The sequence below is a fragment of the Clupea harengus genome, chromosome 17, assembly GCF_900700415.2.
Source record: "Clupea harengus chromosome 17, Ch_v2.0.2, whole genome shotgun sequence".
Lineage (NCBI taxonomy): Eukaryota > Metazoa > Chordata > Actinopteri > Clupeiformes > Clupeidae > Clupea > Clupea harengus.
In genome coordinates this window covers 26,377,670-26,402,669 of record NC_045168.1, presented here as the reverse complement: position 1 = coordinate 26,402,669, position 25,000 = coordinate 26,377,670, and the positions used below count along the sequence as shown (strand labels likewise).

The 25,000-nt window shown below is 41.2% G+C and overlaps 3 protein-coding genes across 4 annotated transcripts in view; all 3 read right to left on the bottom strand.

The window, feature by feature from the left end:
* Positions 1-2,185, bottom strand: part of unm_hu7910 (un-named hu7910) — an 8,973-nt gene extending 6,788 nt beyond the window's left edge. For both annotated transcript variants that reach the window (XM_031584009.2, XM_042710257.1), the window contains exons 1-5: positions 1,813-2,185; positions 1,243-1,341; positions 764-790; positions 633-677; positions 468-503 (exon numbers count right to left, since the gene is read on the bottom strand). In XM_031584009.2, the coding sequence (XP_031439869.2) occupies positions 468-503; positions 633-677; positions 764-790; positions 1,243-1,303 (169 nt within the window). In that variant the 5' untranslated portion in view covers positions 1,304-1,341; positions 1,813-2,185. The remainder of the gene's footprint in view (positions 1-467; positions 504-632; positions 678-763; positions 791-1,242; positions 1,342-1,812) is intronic.
* A 1,363-nt stretch (positions 2,186-3,548) lies between these two features.
* Positions 3,549-11,017, bottom strand: LOC116224367 (uncharacterized abhydrolase domain-containing protein DDB_G0269086-like). The gene is made up of 6 exons (XM_031583730.1): positions 9,977-11,017; positions 9,365-9,427; positions 9,167-9,205; positions 7,870-7,905; positions 6,341-7,363; positions 3,549-3,592 (listed from the first exon to the last, which is right to left on the bottom strand). The coding sequence occupies exons 1-6, from the start codon at positions 10,041-10,043 to the stop codon at positions 3,549-3,551; spliced, it is 1,272 nt and encodes a 423-aa protein (XP_031439590.1). The 5' UTR covers positions 10,044-11,017.
* Positions 11,018-14,120: 3,103 nt separating this feature from the next.
* LOC105894732 (cytochrome P450 7A1) lies at positions 14,121-16,870 on the bottom strand. The gene is made up of 3 exons (XM_031583923.2): positions 16,647-16,870; positions 16,027-16,267; positions 14,121-15,675 (listed from the first exon to the last, which is right to left on the bottom strand). Exons 1-3 carry the CDS (start codon positions 16,724-16,726, stop codon positions 15,070-15,072), a joined length of 927 nt encoding a protein of 308 aa, XP_031439783.1. The 5' UTR covers positions 16,727-16,870; the 3' UTR covers positions 14,121-15,069.
* Between the last annotated feature and the right edge of the window lie 8,130 nt (positions 16,871-25,000).

Below are 25,000 nucleotides of genomic sequence, written 5' to 3'. Positions count from 1 at the left end.
TTTGCGATTTAATCGCGATATGATAGAACGCGATTTTCTAACCGCAACGTTCGCGATTAAAAAACGTGGTACATTTTACACACAGTGTTTAAAAAGTGCATGCCTAGTGTTTATACTTAAAATGACTTTTTTTTAATTACTTAAATGTACAGTGGCAAAGCCACCGATTTGTTGTTCTTGTTTCTGTAATGAGCAGTTAAATAAAAATGTAAAATGTGGGAAAGAATATTTTACACTAAATGTATCTAATATTGTGTTGGTCATATTTAAATCATTCAATACGTTTTGTTGGGAAAAAAAGAGGATAAAAAAAAAAAATCGCATATTAAATCGCAATATTTTGGTAAAAAAAATCGCAATTAGATTATTTTCCCAAATCGTTCAGCCCTAGAGAGCATTACTCCTTAATCCTGAACACAAGGTCGTGTCAGTCACATGATTAAGGAGGTCCTGTGATGTGTACTGACCTTGAGCGAAACTATCAAAAGTGATCTCCGTAGAATCTACAGTGAGACAACCAACATGGAGTTAGCATCTTAGCACCACAGAAAAAGGGGAAAAAAAAGTCATAACACAAAATGATGCCTGATTCTTTTGACTGTCTCCATAAGGTTGGGAAAATGTCTACTTACCAAATGGCATAAATTCCTGCTTCAAATGAGAGGAGCCAGCAGCACCTGTGGAATGAAAAGAAAAAGCACTTTACAGACAGTCGCTGGGTCATGTCATGGCCATGCAATGGTGATGTGGGAGTATGCCTTACCCGTGACATCTTCAATGTTGAATGAATCTGTCAAGATATCACATACCAACATAAGCAAACATCATTCACACACAGGTGACTAATGCCCCAAAGCTAGCTTACAATATACTCAATACTGAAATCATGAAATGCACATTAAGAATGATGCTGGCCGTTTATTTAATATTATAAAACAATTGGGTTCTATTGAATTATTTAGCTGTTTCTGATTGGACGAGAGACGTTCCATGAGTTGGAATATCCCAGGACATCCCAACTCGGACTTTTCACAGCTAATAATAAATCACTCCGCGATGAAAAATTCTATAGCACCTTCTATAGCGAGTGGGGTAGGTAAGGGATATTCCCACGGGTGTTGTTGCCTGCGCCACTCGGCCTCCGGCCTCCGGCCTCCGGCCTCGTGGCTACGGCCGAACACCACCCGTGGGAATATCCCTTACCTACCCCACTCGCACTCGTACTATATTGCTTAAGCATACCTTGATCTGATGATGCCATGTTGACAAATTCAGTTTCGGCCCCAACATATTCTGCTTCCATCTTTAAATCTGACCTAACATCCTGTTCATCAGATTTATCTGAGTGATGAATGAGAGATGAATATTTCACAAGTTTGGTTGTGTTAACTTAACAAGTGTGTGTGTGTGTGTGTGTGTATAAAAGAGAAGCTTTTTATAAGTGCAGCATTTGAATGCTTGCATCCCACTGCCTTACAGAGCTGACCTGTGTTGCTTTGCAGGAAGGAATGCCTCTGGGGGAATCTTAATAAAACTATTTAGTTGGATGCTTAAAGATTGAAAATCGGGACAATGCTCTAATCGCCCCGAATATGAAACATCCATTTATCGCTTACAAGAAACTAGCTCATTGTAAGCCCCGTGTTTCCAGATTCTAACTGTATACTTACTTACTTTTAGATATACTATATTCTCCTTCATGCTTGAAAATGTAGGGTGAAACTGGTACACACATATGCCGCCCCCCCCCAAAAAAAACCATAGTGGGCTGTAGAAAACTGGGGATGTCGTGGGAATACTTTCATACATTACCTGTCACTGGTGTATGTTGGGGGGTTTCTCTGGCAACTGGCCTTTCTTTCAAACCTGTTTATGAGTGATGTATATTATGAGTGCTATGGAATCACCAATAAAACCCCCAAAAAACACAATCTACATACAATGTCGACACGTATTTCTTTATTGCCAAAGATTGCATCTGGTATTCTGGACAAAAGAAACCCCATCAGTATTGACACAAACACAAACATAACACGAGCTAGACAAAAAGGAGACACACACCTAATCTTTTCCTTTTACCTAAAGTTCTCATTATATTACTCTCGTTGTCCTAGCTTTGGCAACATTTTATCCAGTCATGCTAATAAAGCAACATTGAATTTGAGAGAGAGAGAGAGAGAGAGAGAGCGAGCGAGAATGAACATGAAGACACGTAAGGGAAAGATGGACACACAGACAGAAATTGAAGGTGAAAGAAATTGCTTAAGCAGAAATGAACAGGCTGCTATTTACTACATAAAAAAAAAGACACTGCACATCTCAATAAAGTTATCAACACTGACTTACAAAATGAATCGGTGTATGGCACTGTATTGTTTCTAAAATGAAGAGCAAGCACCACCACTTTAAGTGGCACGGCATTCAGTAACCAAGATTGACATTGACTTAGCCTAGTAACACTAAAAGGGCCTCAGACTGTAGTCATTCTGCACCTTCCTGAGTGGTTAGGTCATCTCAAGTAGACCTCAAATGGCATCATGGTATAACACGATCAATACCATACCAAAATAATCAAAAGTATACATGATATGGAACTGTGATGCATACTCTTACCCAAGGTATTTCGATATGTCCATAGCATGTCATGTAATGAATGGGGCATGAACTTGGCATTATGACGGGCGTTGGGCCTAATCAAGGTTACTTTAGGTCTCTGTTTTGATGGTAATTAGTTTTATACCATATATTGAAGGTTCAGTCTTAGGTTTGATCAGTCAGGATTCAGGTTTATTCTTGAAGAATGGTGGCCGACCACTTGTGAGACAGAGACTTTCAGATCCATCCTCCCTCACAGAACTTCACCTCAGTATATCTGACTTGTTCCTTGGGGAACAGTCTGTCAAATACACTGACATTAAGGGGTGTCACCGTCTATTCAAATGGGCCATGCATGCAGGGTTCTTTGTCTCGACCTGGGGGGGGAGGTGAGACCAATGTCGCACCTCACTCCCCTGGTCAAAATCAAGTATATTCACCCTGGAACTGTTTACATGCTAGTTAAGTCCAAATAAAAGTAACAATTAGAACTAGGTATAATATCATTGACTTATTGACTATGGCATATTCTTATGACCTATGCTGGTCCCTTCAGTTTGCTCCATCAACACTGTACAAATAAATATCATCAATATCATTTTAGTCTACCAAATGATGCTTAGAGTGTCCTCCATGCTATAGTTTCATTCATGTTTATGTTTTTGTTGCCATGGTCTGGGAGCACAAGGGGTTGTATGTTACGTAGAACAATGATTCCTTTCCTGTCTATGTCAAGCATGTCTGGTGTTCTCACTAGAATGACTCATCTGGTTTGAACGATGGATAAAATAAAACACCTAACCCTTTAAGTTATCTGTTTATATATAGTGCAAGAACTCCATCTAACTAATGGTGTGCAGTATGTACCATGATATACATTGATGTAGAACTGATTTAGTTCATTTCATCCCAAACATGTGGCGTTGTTTCTCTGACCAGTTGTCAGTGTCTGGTCAGGTCAGGTGGCTTCTGAAGTGCTGGATCTCGCCCCTCTGCACTGAAGTCGGCACAAAAGAGGATGGGAGCAATGAGAGCAAACTGCACATCACAGCCCGCTTTAGATATGAAGGCGTGAAACTGGTTTTGTCCCATGGACCACCATTCTGACTAGAAAGTAATCCGCGGCCCACTGATGTGCCAGTGATTCCCAAAACATTTTACAGTCCCGTACCCTTCTTTTTATGTTTGTAACCGCCACTGCCACGCCCCCTCCCCCCGCACACATATTCTGCCTATAACACTTAAATATGTGAAATTATCAGGGTAGACAACTAACCGCCGCTGCCACGCCCCCTCCCTCGCGCACGTATTCTGCCTATAGCACTTGTCAGTGTAATTTCGTCGCTAGATATGGGTCTATCAGTATTTTTGGCAATGCGCCTTGGCTATTCAGACTATTTAGATTGACATAAATATGTCTACAGGCCCAGGTATATTTATAAAGATAAAAAAGTCAATGGTGAACTGATCAACATAGGGTCATGTCACGGACCCCCTGCAATGCCGTCGCGGACCACCAGGGGGCCACGGACCCCTGGTTGAAAACCCCTGCACTATAGGATGTCCAGAGACAAGTTATTAATCTACTCATAAACCTAACAGACGTTCAATATCAACACTTTCACCACTTTGCTCGTCTCCACACTATTATTCTTTAATTACAAATGGATCTCAATCGTCCTCTGGAACACTGAAGCGCTCAACATTATAAATCAATTACCATTGGGGGGGGAATAAATAAATAAATTGTAATGTACATTTGACATATCTCTTTTGGGAAATATGATAACTATATCAGTTATAAATAATTATATTACAGCTGACTAACTTTTTGCACATTTTACAACATGGCAGTGAAAAACACTAAATCGCCAGGCATTAGAAAAAAGGGTTCACTATAATACCACGATATAGAGAAATAGGGCTCAGCAGTTCGTTTGCTGCCATAATGCAGTGACAACACACACACACACACTCACTATTCCAAATAACCTATTATATGATTGCCACAGATATTACCTCTCTAGGTACCTGGCAAAATGCTAGCCAAACAGTGCAGCTATGCACCAACCACTACACCTTATTAAAACATTTCAGGTGATGGAGAAAAACAATAGTCAGTTGACTTGAACTGTACATGAGCAAACGCTTACATTTCAATTGTAAACAACAGATACTAACCAGGTAGTTACAGCCAACAACAATAGCAAATAAACATGCTAACCTCTTCACAATAAATGCCTCCCACATTTTCGAGACATACAGATATGGTCAACTAAACTGCATCTAATTCAGCAAATATGTAAGTAAATAATCATACAATTAATGAATTTCAGATGCCTGACATGAATCCCCTACATAAATAAATGTTCATTCAGTTGCCTGAATGTCCACCATACACACATGGATGTTCATAATTTCATGCTCAAATGTCATGTCACATCACAACATATTATATTCATACAATCTGATAGTCATTTCAAGACTTTTTCAAGAAAGAGGAAAATATAGATTGTTATTTGAGAAAAGTATCAACAGAAATCTGTAGACACTGAGGGGATATTTTCAGTCAAAAGTAGAAGGTACATTTTTTCATACTTCCTATTGGTACAGTATACAAACCACCAACAGAAAAACCTTCCACGAGAATAGAGCACTTTAGGAGTCAGTGCTGATCTGCACCTCAGGACATTTGACTACCCCATTTGCCAAGCAAAAACATGACCCTTGGCCCAATTCATCTCTCGTTTGACTGAGGTCTGCTTTTATTTCAGACTGAAAGTTTGATCGTTCTCCCTGGTGAATGGCTATTTTTTACTTCCAGACTTCTTGGATGACTTGAGGAGATCCCGTACAGAAACCCTCTCTTCCTTGGCACTCCTTCCCCTGTTCCCACCTGCTTCATTATCCTTCTCCTTATTCTTGTCTGCTTTGGGTTTCTTCTCTTTTTCTGTATCAGCCTTTTCCTTTTCTGTCTGATCTTTTTCTTTCTTTTCTTTTGTAGTCATCTCTTTCTCTGCCTTCTCCTTACCAACCTTCTTCTCAGCAGACTTACCTTTCTGTGCTTTTTCCTTGGCTACCTTTTCTTTCTCATGTCTCTCTGTCTCCTTTGCTACAGTCTCTTTTTCAGCTCTTTCTTTATCTTCTTTTTCCTTTACCAATTTCTCCTTCTCTGCCCTTTCTTTCTCTGCTTGCTTAGCAAGCCTTTCTTTTTCTGCCTGTACCTTCGCCATTCTTTCACTCTCTACCTTCTCCTTGGCTAACCTTTCCTTCTCTCCCTTCTCCTTTGCAAGTCGTTCTTTCTCTGCCTGCTCTTTAGCCAGTCTTTCCTTCTCTCCCTTCTCCTTTGCAAGTCGTTCTTTCTCTGCCTGCTCTTTAGCCAGTCTTTCCTTCTCTCCCTTCTCCTTTGCAAGTCGTTCTTTCTCTGCCTGCTCTTTAGCCAGTCTTTCCTTCTCTCCCTTCTCCTTTGCAAGTCGTTCTTTCTCTGCTTGCTCTTTAGCTAGCCGCTCTTTTTCAATTTTCTCCTTAGCTAGCCTCTCTTTCTCTGCCTGCTCTTTTGCTTGTCTCTCCTTCTCCGCTTTCTCTTTGGCTAGCCTTTCTTTCTCTGCCTGCTCTTTAGCTAGACTCTCTTTCTCTGGTTTATCTTTGGCTAGTCTCTCTTTCTCTGCCTGCTCTTTAGCTAGACTCTCTTTCTCTGGTTTATCTTTGGCTAGTCTCTCTTTCTCTGCCTGCTCTTTAGCTAGACTCTCTTTCTCTGGTTTATCTTTGGCTAGTCTCTCTTTCTCTGCCTGCTCTTTAGCTAGACTCTCTTTCTCTGGTTTATCTTTGGCTAGTCTCTCTTTCTCTGCCTGCTCTTTAGCTAGGCGCTCTTTTTCAATTTTTTCCTTCGCTAGCCTCTCTTTCTCTGCCTGCTCTTTTGCTTGTCTCTCCTTCTCCGCTTTCTCTTTGGCTAGTCTCTCTTTCTCTGCCTGCTCTTTAGCTAACCGCTCCTTTTCAGCTTTCTCCTTAGCTAGTTTCTCTTTCTCTGCCTGCTCTTTTGCTTGTCTCTCCTTCTCCGCTTTCTCTTTGGCTAGTCTCTCTTTCTCTGCCTGCTCTTTAGCTAGCCGCTCCTTTTCAGCTTTCTCCTTAACTAGCCTCTCTTTCTCTGCCTGCTCTTTAGCCAGTCTTTCCCTCTCTCCCTTCTCTTTTGCAAGTCGTTCTTTCTCTGCTTGCTCTTTAGCTAGCCGCTCTTTCTCAGCTTTCTCCTTGACTAGTTTTTCTTCCTCTGCTCTTTGCTTTTCCTCTTTTTCTTTGGCTAGTCTCTCTTTCTCAGCCTTTTCTTTTGCTAGCCCTTCTTTCTCTGCTCTCTCTTTTTCTGCACCCTCCTTGGCAAGTCTTTCCCTTTCTATCTTTTCCTTTTCATCCCTCTCTTTTTCTGCCTGCTCCTTGGCTACCTTATCCCTTGCTGCCTTCTCCTTCTCTGCTTCCTCTGTTATTTTCCTCTCATCCTTTATCGATGCTTCCTTCTCTCGTTCCTCTCTTTCCTTCATCTCCTTTTTTTCTTTAAGCTTGGCTTCTGCCTCTTCCTTCTCTCTCTGAGCAGCTTCCTGTCTCTTCAGCTCCAGGGCTCGAGCTGCCTGCCTTTCCTCTTCTTCCTCGGCCAGTACGGTACGCACTTCAGCCAGTGCCATCTTAGCAATCTTTTTTGCTTCAATCTTCTCATGAATTATCCTCAGCTGTTCCTTGAGTGCTGACTTGAGTTTACGTCCAAGGTTTTTGGTCACGCGTTCTGAGAACAAGGAAATATTGATTTCACAACTGTCAACTTGACAAGAAATTTCAAACATGGAATGTTCTTGAAGGTTCGAGCTCAGATATCAGGGTGCCCAAAGCAGCTCTGAGAACATGCCTCCTAACCAAACACTCGGTAGCACTTCCGAACACTCTGACATAATGCAAAAACACTACCAACCTGAGGCCAGCTCAAAACACAACAGTCACATACTTGGCAATATCAGAGCAGGGAAGTCCTTGGGTGAAACATTGTCTTTGTTAGCACCATGCTTATATCCAATGCAATGACCAAATATTAAAATGACCACCATCACCACAATTCGGTTAGACACACAAAGCTACATGCTAGAGGCTAAAAAAAATCTAAGGTCCATCACAAAAGCACCCGCTTGGATATGTGGGCAGAGGGGAAAAAGCGTGGAAGGTTCCTCATTAACAAACACAATCCCGTTACAAAACCATGCAGACGAAACTTCAAATCCCATTCAACACAACTACTACCTTTCGTTCCGGAAGCCTCCAAACTGAGGTTCTCATCTGCGAAGGATGAAAGTATGGCTCATTAATTCTGTACATCAGCCCCATCTTCCAATTAGTTACAAAGACAATGAGGTATAGATGGGTGGGAATTGTGTAAATGAATTGTGTATAATAGTTTATAGCTAACAAATTGGCTGTTGGATCAGATTAGGTTTGCAACAGAGCTTTTGGGCCTATAAAAGTGTTTGCCTTATTGCACAAGAATCTACTGGTGTGTCCCTACAAAAGCAAAACTTTCTGGGTGAAGACGGGGTGGGTAAACCAGTAAATGAGATTCATCAAATTAAAAGGAATGTATTGCCTGTGAGAACAGTAGTGTGTCATCTTTACACATTTTAGTTTATTAATTTATGATGTTTGAGGAAAATCTTTACGGAACCTTCTCTGGTTCCTTTCCACACACTGTGGTATCTGCCTCAGGTGAAACAAACATACTCAGCCGCACGTTTTCTTCAGAGTATGCATGAGTTTGCTGGTAAATACTAAATAAACTACCCACACAGGTAGTTCATAGTAAGCCATTCTCTATCTATGACTTAGATAATGAAAAATAGTTTCGTTTGTCCACTCCAGGTGATTGAGCAGACACAAATAAAATGATTTCCATATAAGGCTCAGCGAAATACATCAAGACAATATAGTCATGAGCCAATTGAGATAATTAGTGTATTCTTCCACAAAAAAAACCCCCAACAAAGTATAGGACATGAACAATCATCACTATTTCCCTCACTCAGTCACATGCCTAGCTGCATAATTTATAAAACTTTTACAGCAACAATCTGAAACCATCAGAGTCAAGGAGAGCTCAGAATTGAGATGCTACCACTTTGAATGACCACTTTCAACAACAACATAATCATATTCTCAATATCACACCACTGGTGAACTCGTTCAATGACAGTTCTCTGCCAACTGGTCGACAGCATGCATTTCAACATAGACTCCTTTGAAAGACACCTAATCACACATACAACGAAAGCCAAAGTAAGATTCAATCAGACTACATGAATCAGAAAGGGTAATTACTCACTGTACGTTTTGTTTCAAATAACAACTCCTTCCATTGGAAACAACATTGATAGAGATACACATCTGTATCATCGTTTACCCTGTTAATATTGCAGTCTGTTTGAATCCAAAAAGGACGTTTCTTGTTACAGTCTCTCTGACGCAAATATGCAGCGTTTCATAGCAACCAATTTAGTGCAAGACCAAAAATCTTCAAAAAAGACCATGCGTTCATACGTGGAAATACCTTCAGGGTCGACCATCCCGTTAGATTCCACAGCAACATCTTCTTAGTACAGAAAAAAAAGTCTATTACTCCATGTGTAAGATTTCTACAGCCATATCCAATGAGACATACCCTGACCAAACATCCCACTGACCTGCCAAGCTAAACTGCATGACAGGGAACACTGAAACACCAAGGAGAGATAACAGGTGAAAATACCTTTCAGTTTTGACTTCTTCTCTTTCTTAAGAACTGGGGCCCCTACAACTTTCTCAGGGGATGCTATTTTGTAAAGAGAGGTAGAATATACAGGAACAAATAAAAAAGTGAACTGAATGTATTCAGATGCTAAAGACTGCATGCATACTCACACTCACACATACACATAATTAAGTGCAAGTACAAAAGCTTGTCAAAGCCTTTCTGTTCATTTATCATTAACTGTGTGCATTGAATTTGTTTTGGTATACTATATATCAGTCAAGGCACTTCCATTCAACAAGAAAAACCTCTTGAAAGGCCACATGGTCTGAAAATATCACAGTTATAATAGAATGAAACCATATCAGTCTGGTTCCCACAAGTCAAAATAGCTCTGAAGTTGGTAGGTTGAGTACACCATCCATCATGCTAATAGCCTATCATAGTATCACCAGCCTCCTCTGATGAAGACGGAGAGAATTCACAAACAATAAATGAAACACTAATACAATATTTGAACAGCACATGAAGCCTGTCTGTCTGCAGTCCCATGCAACAATGCAACACCTCAAACACAAATGTGAACCAACTGATGCTCAAGAGCTCTACGGACACAACATACAGAAATACCTGGAGGCCTCACTGTCTTTTCTTTTTTGGGAATTGCCACATTGATTGCCTTTTTCTTGTCTGCCATTTTGAGTTTCAGAGAAGAAGAAAAGATTAACAATATGAAAACATGAAGTACCGTAGCCCTATATCACAAAGTCAAATATAGTGGTTAGCGGAATAACTTCAAACTGAAGGGTTTTTCTCTCCCTTTCTCACCAGGGTGCTCGTAAATTATCGTAAATTACATTGCACATTTGACCTGATCTGGGGACAGTTATGTAATGGATAATGGGTTGTAAACAGGTGTTACAGCAGTACCCTGTCAGAAAGTTATAGCCTTTTGTCCCACTCAGGCTTTAACTACAGACTATAGGAACCATTTGTATAATTCCAATGCAGACAGTATATAGTCTCTAATTAAAGGACTATTCACTACGTCTGTCTAGGCTAATGATGATGTCAATCATTTAGCCCATGGGTTAGTGTCATCATCTCCGCTTTCAGTGGCGTTATTGCTTTTCATTGGAAAATGTGGTTTATATTCTCAAAATGTACGCATCGTAAACTTTTGGTCAACAGCTGTGAAAAAGTGATACGAGACCTCTCCATGTTTCATACACTTGGCTGCTGAAGACAAACACCAAGTGCCTGAGCAAGAAGACTAATAGTAATAGTAGTAATGGCATCTAAATAAGAGCTAACAATTCAATCTAAGAAATACCCGTTCGGGACTGGAGAAACGGAACTGGCCTGGTCAGGTTTTGTGACTAGCAAACTTCCTCAGGAACTCTGAGTGTGCTGACCTTGCTCCTTGACACAGGGACATTAAGGATATATAATATATAATATATATATATATATATTAAGGATAAACCAGGGAATTCTCCTAATATCTTGCACAGACTCTTGTAAAAAGTGTTGCTTCATGTTTCACTCAGTGCAGTTGTCTAGATAACTCTGATCCTGCTTCGTGGGACACTCCCTCTTTGTTTTTGCCTGGACGCAAGCCCGAAAGATGAAATTTCACTGGATGACAATGTACATCAGATAACTTTGACAAAATACTGTATCAGTACTATAGCTAGAAACGCACACTCAATGTTTTCCCAACCTTGCCAAACTGGTTTATAATCTGGTTTCTGCCATTCAAACAGGTTTGGAGATCGGCTCAGGAAAACTGTGAACTTCTGCTCTACCTCAGCAGAGCTTGCCCGCTAACTCAGCTGGAACCCGATACACAGCACTCAGATTATAGTTTTTGGGGGTATTTCATCCATGTTATTGGATCCACTGTCCTTGGGGCTTTTGGGGTATTTCATCCATGTTATTGGATCTACTGCCCCTGGGGCACTTGTATGTTTGTCTCTTTATTTCCAGTTCAAACACAAGCACTAATAATAACATTCTACTAAAGCCACACATGCTCGAGCGGGGCCAACTTCCTGTGTTGTGTGTGTGATTTCCTGTGTTGATCCAGGCCACCTCAGTGTATGGCTCTTCTGCGCTCTCCCTGCTCACTCACTCACTCTCTCAAACCCCAAACCCCTGAACATTCCTGACCTACCCGCACCCTTCGTGGCCACTCTCCCTCCATCTTCTCCATTCTCTTTGGGAACATCAGTGTTTACATCATCAAAGAGAAATAGCAAGAAGCTGTGCAATAAGCCATCCTCTGCTAAAGCATCGCCAAAGGGGCCATCTTTGGTCAAGCCTACAAGCACACAGGAAAAGTCAAAGGAGAGGAGAGAGAGAGAGAATAGAGAGAAGGACAAGGCAGCGAGGAGGGGAGAGCCAGGGGGAAGACAACACATGAGACAGGAAAGACAGAGAAGACAGAGCCATGAGGGAGGTTGAGGCTGGACAGGGGAGCAAAGCTAAAAGAGCAACAGGGATGGGCTGCTTTAAAACATACGTGAAGAAATGGAGACATCAGAGATAAGAATCATACACAAGGAAGCTCAGACACCGAACAAACACACTCACAGTTCAAAGAGATAAGAATCATACACAAGGAAGTTCAGACACCGAACAAACACACTCACAGTCAACACACTCCCCCTTACCAAGGGGATGACATCACTTCTAAACCATTTAGACTGACGTATTTCCAGTTAAAGCTGACTAATGATTTCTTGATATTGTGCAATTTAATTTTATCAAGTGATAAACTGAATAAGTCTGGCGCCCCTCCTAATACTTGCTTAATACTTCAGTTTGACACAGAAATGTTGTTGTATTTTAGTACATTAGATTTGGATATCAGAGATTTGGCAGCCCTGCCATAAATTTGACTCCTGTTGTTTTTCAGAGAATTCCTACTGTGGTTTTTAGAACCGTGGAGCAACTAAGTGTTTGTCTGAGTTCAAGAGCTATGAGTAACAGCCACTGTATTTTTTTTGCCATTGCTGTCTTTTAGTTTTGATCGTATGCTGTCGGTTTCTTCGCTGCCACCTTAAATAACTTTTATGAATAATGCTCCTGTAATTCTGTCTCAATCTATTTGGCCCCTATGAAATTCGTTCGCCATTGTTATTATACTTTGCAGATTTAGCTTGATGTAATTGTAGCTAGACCTCTTTAAAGCATACAATTGCTGCAAATTAAACTCATTTTTTGGGTGTTCCCATAGTTGACCTGATGTACAAGCTCATTAGATGAAGAAGGAAGAAAGAACAAGCTAGGACTGCACTCTACAAGGATCCATTTAAGTTTGTGAAGTCTTCATTCACTCAGGAGAAAGCGGGATGTTTGAGTGTTCAAAGAAAGAAGGACCTAGAGGAGTATCTTCAACAGCCACACACACCCACTGCCTTGTCATGTCTATAAAGTAGCGCCTGATATTTTTAAATATCTATGGAAGCCCATGGTGATTGAAAAAGTAATAATTTCAATTAAAAAGTATGTGGCGTCGGATAGGTGGTATTTTCATTCCAAAGGAGAATGGGATTTGGATTCTTATTGTGGAAGGAAAGATCTTCTTTAGTGTGGCAGCAAGGAGGTTGTTGTTCTATCTGAAGGCAAATAGTTTGATGGATATTTCCATGTAGAAAGCAGGATGTTTGGAACATAGCTGCATGATTTGGTATTTGGCAGTTCAGACAGCAAGGACAGAAGGCAGAGACCTCCATGTGGCATTTTTGCATCTTGCGAATGCCTTTGGATCGGCACCACACAGTCTGTTGTGGAATGCATTCAGCTACTTTCAGGTCCCTGAAACGATTTCAGCGTTACTCAGGGCATATTCTGAGGTTGTATTTTAACACAAGTAACTACACCACATCCTGGCATCATTTGGAGATTGGTATCATGGCTGGATGTACCATCTCACCGTTGGCTTTCACCATGGCAATGGATGTTATATTATAATGGTTTGAAATAATTATAATGGTTTCTAAATGAGTTGTTGGTGGTATAAGACTGTAGGACAGCACCCAGTCACCTCCCATCTGAGCGTATAGGGATGTCATGATGGCACTGACAAGAACTGCTACATGTCCCTATCAGCTGTCAGCCAAGTTGAATGACTGAAATGGGCAAGGATGAAAGTAAAAGTTAGCAAATGTAGAAGTGTTTCTATCACTAAGTGACTAAAACTGGTGGAAGAGAGGTTTTATGTTGATGGTGAGGAGATTCCTTATATTGTAGAAAAACCTGTGAAGAGTTTAGGCAGGTTATACAATTCCACATTGAGCGACCGAAGACAGGTTTCAGAGCTTTGATATTCATCGTTAAGGCTATCAGTACTTCTTGCCTGGTAAACTGAAATTGTGGTGCTTGCCGTTTGGGAGTATTGAGATATCTAGGCGCATCTTGAGATCAATCAATCAATTCAATTTTATATAGCGCTTCTCTATATACCCGAAGTCGCTTTACAGAGTCCAGAGTCCAGTAGTCATACACACACAGTCATACCGGTGGTGGTAAGCTACCTCAGTAGCCACAGCTGCCCTGGGGCAGACTGACAGAAGCGTGGCTGCCAATCAGCGCCAACGGCCCCTCCGACCACCACCAACATTCATTCATATTCACACAATGCAATGCATGTCTTTATGATGGTGGGGGACGCAGGCACGGGGAGAACATGCAAACTCGACACAGAAAGGACCTGGAACGACCTGGAAGGACCGGGATGCGAACCCAGGGCCTTCTTGCTGTGAGGCGACAGTGCTAACCACTGAGCCACCGTGCTGCCCCTGAGATGTATCTGTTGTTGTCTCTGGTAGTGGCACGTGTCCAAACCCGCCATGGGTTTGGAGGGGGTCGGTCGAGGACGCCAGACACCACTGTTGAGCCTTCTGGAGGTGTCGTGGGCCTAATTCAATGGCAGTATCTGCAAAACTGCCCTATGAAACCAAGGCAGAGTGCACTAAATGCATTGGCCTTGGTTTCACAATGAAGAATGTCAGATACTGCAGTTTGCCTTTGTTTTAGAAGCAACTTTTAAAACGAGGCTGCTAGTTACTGCTAGCTACTCCAGTATGAAATACTTTATATGTTTTAGTTTTGCGTCTGCATGGAGCGTTGATTTGTATTCATGGTTCATAGTTTGAAAGAGAAATCAAAATGAAAATATTTGTGCTGACATATTCCCGTTGAATCTATTTTTCATTAGATGCTAAATATTTTCTTTTGTCGTTTGCATATTACTTTACCTGGGTTTTCTTCCTTAGAGGTTGAGACATTTGTTTTGTAAATGTATCGAAATATCCAAGTAAGACACACAGGGGCAGGAAGATCTGAAGACCCAGTTAACATCTCACATTTGATCTACTCTAGCCTTGCTCTGAAATGCCCTCCAAAAAAGGGAGCTTTCAGAGCTGAGTGATATTCCTCCCCTGGAATGGTTACTTACTGCAGATGTATGGCCATATCATTATACTGCAGTAACTGTTGTTTGGTTAGGTTCTGTTATTAGATATGTGTGCTAGTATGTGACAATGAGAGGCTTGGCCGCTGTGAAAAGTCCTCAACTAAATTAGTTTTAATTTCACATTCTTTTTCACATGTTTTGTGTAACAAAAAAATTAGATTATGATTTGTGAACTGCAAGGGTTAGTCCCTTTAGTCTCTCCCTTCCTTATCTCAAATGAACAGCCTGCACTACAAACCCTTTAGTACCTGAGCATGCGGTAGAAGCTCCAGAAGGCAGTCGGCAGAGTGTTGGCCTGGGAAGCCCAGAGCATGCACACGTGGGTGCGGGCCTTGCCCCGCTCATCCAGCTGCATGCGGTCAAAGGCATCCATCCTGAGCTTGATGAGAGCGGAAATACTGTGATGTCGTTGCAGCCGAGCATGGAGGAATTTTTCAGCCAAGGACTCGCGTGCCAGCCACGCTCGTACACACAGGTGGATGGGCAGTCCCGCTGCCATCTCTGGGAAGGCACGGTCAAAAACCAAGAAGTCGTTGGCCATCTTGCGCATGTATGGATCTGTCTTGGCTTGCCTATCATCTGCTTTTGCCGTTAGTCCTGCCTCTTGCCCAAATAGTGTTAGGAATCCAGCATCAAACATGATGCGATTAGAAAAACCCTGGAGCCCCTCCTCCTCCCAGTCCTCTCCCTTGGGTAGGTTCTGTCTCAACACTTCCTGCAGGTTACCCAACATGCTCTGAGTCAACAGTGTGAGTGATGGTCCCTGCAGTGTTTGATGAAATAAAGAATGGACTTCTTTGTAACTGCCATTATGTACATCTGCTGTGAAATCAGCATGACCAAAGACCTGAGAGAGAATAAGAGAGAACAGAGGGGAGGAAACAATCAGGCATCTTGTAAATGACATTAAGAGCATTAATAAGCGTGCATAATTGTTTCATAATTGTATGTGTGTGATGTGGAGTCAATATGCTGAGTGGGCTACCCTATGTCTAATTGCCCCAATTTGCCACTGTCCCGTAACTAAAACATACAAGTAGGTAAAAGTTGATTGGGGACAGAGCGGATGTTTTTCAAGGTGATAATTAACTTGCAAAAACTTCGCCAAACGAGAGCGGACTGGCGATTATTGAGGGTTATTTACGGTCATTTCATTCAGGCGGCTCTGTAAAAAGGCTTCATAATTGCATTAGCCTACCCGCTGAGAGAATCCGATGGCGAACTTCTGGAAATCTAAGTTCTTTCCTTGTCGGACAGCAGCCGGGAAAGAAAAAGGATCCGTTATAAATGTGAAATACTTTCCAGCGATTTTACACGTAAAGATATCTCCACACTTCTTCTGGGTCTCCCGTAGAAAAGCCAATGGGTCTCTGCCGTAATCTAACGCCACACCAAGAAACGGGATCCAGCCTGCTTCTAACGGTGGCTCACCGGGACGCCTGGAAAAATTAAAACAAAACGTTGTTTTGAACTGAACTTCTGAACTGTAACAAAATTACATTTGACACAAAATAACAATTTTACTCAAGACTAACACAATAAGGCCTATCCAGTTTTGTTTCACATGTTAGGCAGAGTCTGCAGCAACCTGCGTGTCCCCATCTTCGTCACTTTTACTTTTCGTTATCACGAACATTAAGAGAAAAAACACTGGAGCAGGCTAGTTAGCCTACATTTAATGTTAGGCTAACGATGATTTTAAAAGTCCCCTCTCCACAGCCAGAATGGTACAGAACTAGCCTACCTTGACACTTGAGGCATCTTTAAACATTCAGCCAACCTATCAACTTTTGTAAAAAACAAACTCAAACTTCTCACCTTTTCCTGGGCTCCAGAAAGAAACAAAATAGAAAGAGAGGCAACAGGATGGTTAACATTGCAATAAGAAAGGTAGACATAGTTGTACAACGACATGTATCTTCCGATCTTCGCCCTCTTGTTCCGTCTTACCATTCCCTTCACGCTGCGCTCTGTTTTGTGTGTGGGACAATATGCTCCTCCCTGGCAGATTACCGCATCAGTTTATGTTCTGTGTTCAGTTCTGCTTGAGCAGGGGGGCTGCCGTCAGCAGTTGCCAAAACCACAACACAAATATCATGCAAGTTTTTATCATGCAAACACTTGGACTTTTCACAACATTGTGACTGCTTTGTATTCAGGTTAAAGAGTGTATATGGCTAAGAAAGGATTTTAAGTGCAAATGGCTTCCCTTATTTGTGTTCAGTTCAGTTTACAAACAGTTTATTGTTATTGGAAGGTCATGCCTTTGTAATCACCAGTCCAGTCCATCAAAGGGAAATATGTAAGATCCCACTATACACTATCCCGCCATCTGCACCTTTGCACTCCTTAAAGTACCAGTTCAACTTGCACTGAAAAAAGGTAAAAGATGGGTTGTCAAATTTGCTAAACCACATTACATTTGAATCACACAAACTAGTCGTGTTTCTCTTTAAAACATGATACCATTGGGTTGAACCAACTAATTTGTTCGCTTTATCCAATCCAGTCATGTAAGATAAGCGTAAAGCAATGATGTCAATTCCCAACAGGGGACATGAATGATCACATTGGTTCTGTGGAGAACCTTGAGGCCACCACTTCCTTGTGACCAATACCATTTGGGACATGGCTTGTGTCTTGATGTTTTGCTTTGAAACGTGGCATGTTATATTTCACCATGAGCATGATTACGCTCAAGATCTCAGTGGTTCTATTGTTCCTCTTCCTAACACTATCCCATCATCTATTGCACCCATTTCATGTAAGCAGAAACCATTTCATTGGAATTAGATCAAGCTGTGTCTGTTTTTTACGGGACCAAAGTACATTTTGTAAATTGAAAAAGAACTGTCGTGCTGATTAAAGTCACTCATGCTCAACCGATGTCCACATTACAATTAGTAAAGTAAATCCAACAAAATATTTGTTTTATTGTATCGTGGTGAGGGTGCTGCTCTCATTTTTTCACCCTGTCGGCATCCTAAACACATTCCTGTTTTCTGTTACGTTGTGTGATTGTGTATATGTATGTTTGGCAACCGTTGATTTTGGCTTCACCGTTATTTAACCGTTTAAACCTCAAGAGAACAGAAGTGCTGCAACATCCACCACCACGTACACCCTGTCTTGTGCCCCTTCACACTTAAGTAACAACAGATTAGTTTCACCAACAAGTGTTTAGAAATCTTGCACTGCACTGATGACTGTCATGAGAAACCTGTGCAGGCCAACAGGGACTTCGATCACCTGTACATAATATCATATACTGACAAAGCTCTTAGCATTATCCTTTTCTCTGGCAGTCTATATCTCAGACCAGTTTTTGCTGAGATTACAATCTGGAAATGAATTGTAGAGAAGGGCATGTTAGACCATTTTTTGTAATGCCAAAAACAGAGCAGTGCAATACAGAGTAGTTTTGATAATGACAAAGATTAATAACAAAGCACTTTCATCTAGAATCTAACTGTGTGCTTAGAAGGGACCCTAGGGACCCACTGGGGGTCCTGTCAGTGAAGTCGTAAGGACAACGATCTTTATTCAGCCGTGTGCTCTCAACAGTACATTTCAATATCATTTGATAACTTTTATTAGGCATTTCCTGAAATGCTTGAAGGCTTTGAACTACTATGAATGTTATGAGCAACAAGCTGCCACCATCAGTGTGTCGAGGACCAGAACTAAGGTAGCTGGGCACCAGGCTCGGATGTTCAGAAGAAAAGAGCACGTGTTAGAGTAGAACGGGAAGCAGAACATCTTCTGTACTAGATAACTAGAGAACATATTCTGTACTAGATAAATAGAGAAACATCAATTCCCACAAACTATAATGAGTCTGACCAACCTTTGCCTTCAAGACTAGGCTGCAGTTTGCTACTTTTGCATTATTGCATTCCATTATCTATGTATATATATATGCATATGTTTATCTATATCTATCTATCTCTATATATCTCTATCTCTATCTCTCTATCTATCTCTCTACTGTACACATATACAGTGCCCTCCACAATTATTGGCACCCTTAGTGAATATGAGCAAAACAGGCTATGAAAACATATGTCTTTGCTGTTCATCCTCTTGGTCTTTCACTCAAAATATTCACAAAAATCTTACCTTCTCATTGAGGTAAAATTATTGAAAGAGAAAAAAACTGTTGACATTAAATAAATATTTTTCCCCAAAACATGTCAGTCTTAAATAATCGCACCAATAGTTGTCTGCTTCTCACCAAGCTGCTTGCCGATGGTTTTGTAACCCATTCCAGCCTTGTGCAGGTCTACAATCTTATCTCTGACGTCCTTGGTCAACTCTTTGGTCTTGCCCATGGTGGTGAGGTTGAAGGTGTGAAGTATGATTCTTTGGACAGGTTTCTTTTATACACGTCACCAGTTGAGATCAGGTGTACCTTGTTAGGCCTAATGAGGACTAATCTGTGTGCTTCTTGGGCACATAACTGGTCATTGGGAGCCAGAATTCTTGCTGTTTGCTTGGGGGTTCAAATACTTATTTTCTGCATCAAATACAAATAAAGTCATAAATGTTATAAAATGCAGTTTTCTGGATTTGTTTGTTGATATTCTATTTCTCACTGTTAAAATACACCTACCATTACAATTATAGATCACACATTTCTTTGCAAGTGGCCAAACTTGCGAAATCGGCAGGGGTTCAAATACTCAAATACTAATTTTCCCCACTGTAAGACCATCTCCAAGCAGCTTGGTACTCCTGTGACTACAGTTGCACATATTATTCAGAAGTTTAAGGTCCAGGGTACTGTAGCCAACCTCCTTGGAAGTGGCCGCAAGGGGAAAATTGATGACAAATTGAAGATACGGATAATACGAATGGTAACCAAAGAGCCCAGAACAACTTCCAACGAGATTAGAGGTGAACTCCAAGGTCAAGGTACATCAGTGTCAGATCGCACCATCCTTTGGCAAAACTGGAGTTTTTGGCAAGTCACATCAGCTCTATGTTAACAGACGCAAAAATGAAGCATACAAAGAAAAGAACAGTGTACCTACTGTGAAACATGGAGGAGGCTCGGTTATGTTCTGGGGCTGCTTTGCTACATCTGGCACAGGGTGTCTTGAATCTGTGCAGGGTACAATTAAATCTCAAGGCTATCAAGGCATTCCGGAGCGAAATGTGCTGCCCAGTGTCATGGCCTGATTGTATTTAAGATTATTGCTCTGTACATGAGCTGGATCTGTTGGATTACTCAATCTCAGCAAAAAAATCTAAATCTGTATTCATTGATTTTGCCTCACTCTCCATCTCAATATCCTCCCTTGTTGGCATCCTGTCCTGACTTTCTGTGTCGTCTCTCTTTTCCCTGTTTTCCAAGTCTGTTCTGTTCTCATCTGGGTCTGGCTCTGGCTCTGGCTCTGGCTCTGGCTCTAGCTCTTTGTCTTTGTCTGCAGTTGATGTACTTGGCTCATCATCTGTCCAATTATATATTATTGTTATTACCATTATCATTACTATTATAAGGCCCACTAGAAGCAGTGGTATGTTATTTTTGTTCTGCTCAGGCAAGATCTTTGAAAGGATCTCTAAAATAGCCTATACTTTTTTTAAGATAACAATTATTTAGCATGTGGCTCTTTATCCCTGTACTTTCTAGCATGGTCCTTTCATCTCATATTCGGTGATCAGCACCTAGGCCTACCTGTCCTATGTGTCTCCTGGTCCACATTTTCCTCTGGTCTGGAGGCTTGTGGTTGCTCCTCATCTTAAATGTAATGTAATTATAATAAATTGCCATTAGTAGGCTTAAAATATGAGCCTGTTTCACATTAATTAATTAGCCTACACATTGTCATCTTCATCACAGTGCAAGGTCTCTGTCTCACCTGCGGGTTTGCTTTTTTGTAACCAACTCTGCACAGATGTGCTCCCCTTTGCTGCTTCCTTTAGCTGCTTCTCTCTCTCCTGAATACTTCTCTTTTCCGTAGGCATTCTAGCTTCTACCGCACTCTACACTTAACAACACCCAAAACAGTGATAGGATTTAGGCATTTAACCATTTTGAATGAAATAATTAATGTGATGCATTACTTCCATCATTTATTCTTTTTGTTAAAACGAAATGTTAGAAACTAACCATCAGCAGACATGTAGCTTAGTTTTCCTACCAAAAAATTAGCATGTGATAACGGGCTGATGTCTGGCAGGCAAGCTAGCTGCCTGATTCTTTAGGCTAAATGTGGCAAACTGAGCCTGGATTTTAATTAATTTCATATAACTTGATGATGATTGTTCGTTTGTTATTCATTCATATGGGCTTTCACAAACTAGTTACTTTACCCTCCCCCTACTCACTTCCACGTGCACGTCCCTGGTTCTTACAGCAGAGGGAACACCTGGACTTGAATTACAACACTGGACCCGATGAGTTTCATAAAATGACCAATGGAAGAGTTTAGATTTGTGACCAGTCTTTTATTCCCATTGGCGTACATGTTGGCATACAGTCATACCTCTTGACATTCTTCCCCTTGGCAATATTCCTGCATATGTAAAAACAGCCTCTGGCACTCTGCAATATCTTTTGGAAATGTACCTAGCATTACTGGTTAGGTCTGTAAAATTTGGTACCAAAAGACCTTACCCTACTTCTTGTTTGCATGTACTGTGTTAGACAAAAATAACTCAGGTGATACGTTTTACTTGTGTGTGCTCTACTTTATGTGGCATAAAAGTAAACCAGAACTCGAAAACTGTACCAAGTAAACGGCATGTTTAGTTCAACATGTAAAAAAACAAACATCATTCTAAAACACAGTAAAGGGCGACTAAAAGTCTTCATCCTTTTGCATCTGTCAACTATGTCTACTTTTGTCTGTCCTGAACTTCAGTGTTCTTCATAGAGCTATCACAGTGTTACTTCTGTTGGATGGCGATATTGATCACAATGAATCAAAGGACACTATGAATACAGTGTCATTAATATAGTGCCTTCGAATGACACAAACTGTCTGAATTCAGAAAGTTTATGTTCCTTTGAGCTGCAGAAAATACAATTGTGTTGTCAGTTGACAGGTAGAATATTAAGGTAATTCTAGTATTATGTTATTAGACCTTAGACATGTATAAAGTTTATATAATCCAAATATACAAATCCATACTTGCATTAAAAAGATCGACAAAATTAAGTTTGAAGTCAGTATGCAAAATGTTTCATGCCTAATAACGTTTTTAGGAGAATAATGTTATAGGTATGGGTATGAATTACCAGTACATTCTTTGCAGAAGAATAGGAGGAGAAAATAGGGGTTTCTAGACAGTGTTTTGCCAGCACAGTATGAACCTGTAGCGTATACTAGCCCCAAGTCTATTCTAAAAGTGCACATTTAATGATCTTCCCTCCCTCTCATTTGTACCATGCCACAGTCCCAGCAGAAACTGTACACTTGAAAGGATCGAGGTCGTTTCATAGCCTTTAACTGTTCTGCCATGGTCTCTGCCGTGAACGAAACAAACTAATGAGAAGCATGGTCTATGAAATTAATCTCATTAGCTGCCAACTGAGAATTTAATGACTGTAGTGTCAACTAATTTATACTACCATTTATGAAAGAGTTGTTTACAACTTTTTAGTAGAGGAAAACCATATTGGTCTTCATATGCTTAATGATTTGTAAACAGAAACCTGCTGATCTGGAATTTGTGACGGAACAGCAATAATAGTTTTCTCCATTTCGAAGAGCGTTTCCATGCAATTGTGAAATGCGCTCGGTGGACCGGACACAGCTTCTATCAGAATGTGCCACGAGATGGCGACTACACAACAAGATGTGATTTCATCGAGGTAGGCACAACGGCCTCATAGGAGTAGTAGTCTCATAGGAGTTCGAGGGTGGTCGAAAGGACAACGTAAAAGAGAAAGAAAGAATTGACCAGTGCATGTACGAGTATTACAATATGTGGTCTGTGTGAATTAATTCTCTAGAACACATGTTTCCCAGGGTGTGTGTGTGGTGGGCTGTTCTCTGTCGTCCTAGTATAGGCCATCTCTTAGACACTTCCTTTCCATGCATTTATAATGTCTAATCTAATATTTTCTTGGGGTTGGTGATCGAATTTATACGTAACAGTTCTTTCAGATACGTCATTGATGGCTATTTCCTTGGCTGTCATGCTTTTGCGCACTGTACACCGTCCAGGTGGTGACCGAAAAATAGCCACCCGAGGAGAAAGTGGAAGTCGTGCCTTGCAGGCCGATAAAAAGCTGATAAAAAGGTTTCGCGGTACATTAAACCTCCCACGAAATGAGAATGATCCCCATGTTGAGAAAATATACTCTACTGGGATCTATAAAACCTTTAATTACGAACTGATCCTACTGGAGACAAATGGCTACCAATCTCTGGTGTCTAGGGACACAAGACGGATAGGCTATGCACAGTGACCATACAGTCACAGTTCAGAGAGAGCTGACGCTACTCGATCATACATTTGGAATCTCCTTTTAATTCAACCTACCCCAAATTTTCGCCGATTTCGATTTGTTAGTTTATTGATCCCATGCTCTCTCTCTCTCTCTCTCGCTCTCTCACTCACTCCATCAAACACGCACGCGCGCGCACACACACACAGACACGCACACAAGTTTTGCGAAAAAGGCAAACAGTGCGTTTGGACAAATCACCAGAGATTAATTAAACATGACGTTTTCTTTTAACAGTTAGCCACAGAGGTACGGCAAAGATGCCTCCATGCGCCGCCTCCGGGCTCCGCAGACACTGCACACATACCGAAATGTAGAGTGGCTGTGCGTTGCTTGGCAACTAACTCATTTCTATGGGTCGTGTTTGGCAGTAGTGTTCGGGGTGATCTGTTCTGTCCTCCCTACTCCCCCGCTACCTCCCGATTGAATGGACACAAACAACGCAAGCTTGACAGTTACCACACAGAGTGTTTTGGTGGCATAGTTTACTTAGTGACTGAATATATATATATATTAAAAAAACAAGATTAAAGGGACTTGTTGTAGACTTATAGGAGGTGTGTTGGGAGATGATTAGGGGAAGCTCGTGTAAACACCACGCTGTCTGCTCTCGCGTTGAGACCCCAGACTGGCTAATGCGCTCTCATTGACTGTTCTGCACACGAGGAGAATGTGCTGTCAGAGGCTAATAACCTGCTCGCGCATGCAGCCGATTAGACGTTCAATATCTGCAAAGGCAGGTGAATAGACTTAGGCCAAGCCAACTCCTCGGCTTCATGGATAATTGAATGTTGACAATTAGGACACTTCATTAGAGAAAAAGAAAGAGGTAGCTCTCCCTTAGCTCTGGTTGTTTTCTTGAAACATAATTGAACTGACAGCACCCGTTTGGAGATTATCGTTCCTTTATTATTCTGAGTGTATTTTTTACAGGGGATAAGCCCCTGGGCTCATGTTCGAATTTTAATAATATTGTGGGCATTACTACCACCATTTGTAGTATTTACCCGCCCAATTAAACATCCATTAAAAGCGGGTCGTAGGCCTTTTCCACATGCCAGGTGGTAGCCTATAACCAAGTGTAGGCAAGGGAGAATTCAAGGGCAGTGGAAAGCCTTCTAGTAGGCCTGTAGGCTTCTTTATCCACTCTGTTTTACTGCATGTGGATGGAACACAGCATGACAGCTGCAGCATGTTTGTAGGCAACATCAGCTTCTTGTTCAACTTGAGCTGTTTCCCGTGTGCAACATAGTGTAACTCACTTCCTCGAAGGGGACGTCGGTATGTGCAAGACGATATCATTTCAGACAGAGAAGCTTCTTACTTTTGAAATGTCTTCCTGTTGTTTATTATCTGCAAATTAGTAGACTGACAGGTGGAATGGAATACAGCACTTGATGAATCACTTCGTCTATTACTCTTTATTTAAAAAGGGCATCTGCTCAATCTCTGTCTCTCACTCACTAACCAACCCACCCACTCACTTAGAAGGTGCGCGGCCATGACAGAGAGAAACTGAGGGCGCAAACAATGTGGAATTCCACGGTTCCATCTCATTATAGGAAGACCTGAACATATGACACACGTCACAAACATACGTAAGTCAATGATGACATTGTAAGTCACAAAAATATATATTTGTAAATGTAGCGCATGATGTAATGCACATAATATTTTACACAAAACCGGTTGTTGTATACATGACTCTGCA

Bases quoted from the DNA above. Each gene is read 5' to 3' on its own strand.
- LOC116224367 (XM_031583730.1), bottom strand. From the start codon at position 10,043: ATGGCAGACAAGAAAAAGGCAATCAATGTGGCAATTCCCAAAAAAGAA. The intron at 9,428-9,976 runs GTATTTCTGTAT...TTTACAAAATAG, and splicing joins AAAGACAGTGAGGCCTCCAG to CATCCCCTGAGAAAGTTGTA. The intron at 9,206-9,364 runs GTATTTTCACCT...TGTACTAAGAAG, and splicing joins GAAGAAGTCAAAACTGAAAG to ATGTTGCTGTGGAATCTAAC.
- LOC105894732 (XM_031583923.2), bottom strand. From the start codon at position 16,726: ATGTCTACCTTTCTTATTGCAATGTTAACCATCCTGTTGCCTCTCTTT. The intron at 16,268-16,646 runs GTGAGAAGTTTG...TAATTTTTCCAG, and splicing joins TTTCTGGAGCCCAGGAAAAG to GCGTCCCGGTGAGCCACCGT. The intron at 15,676-16,026 runs GTAGGCTAATGC...ATTCTCTCTCAG, and splicing joins CCATCGGATTCTCTCAGCGG to GTCTTTGGTCATGCTGATTT.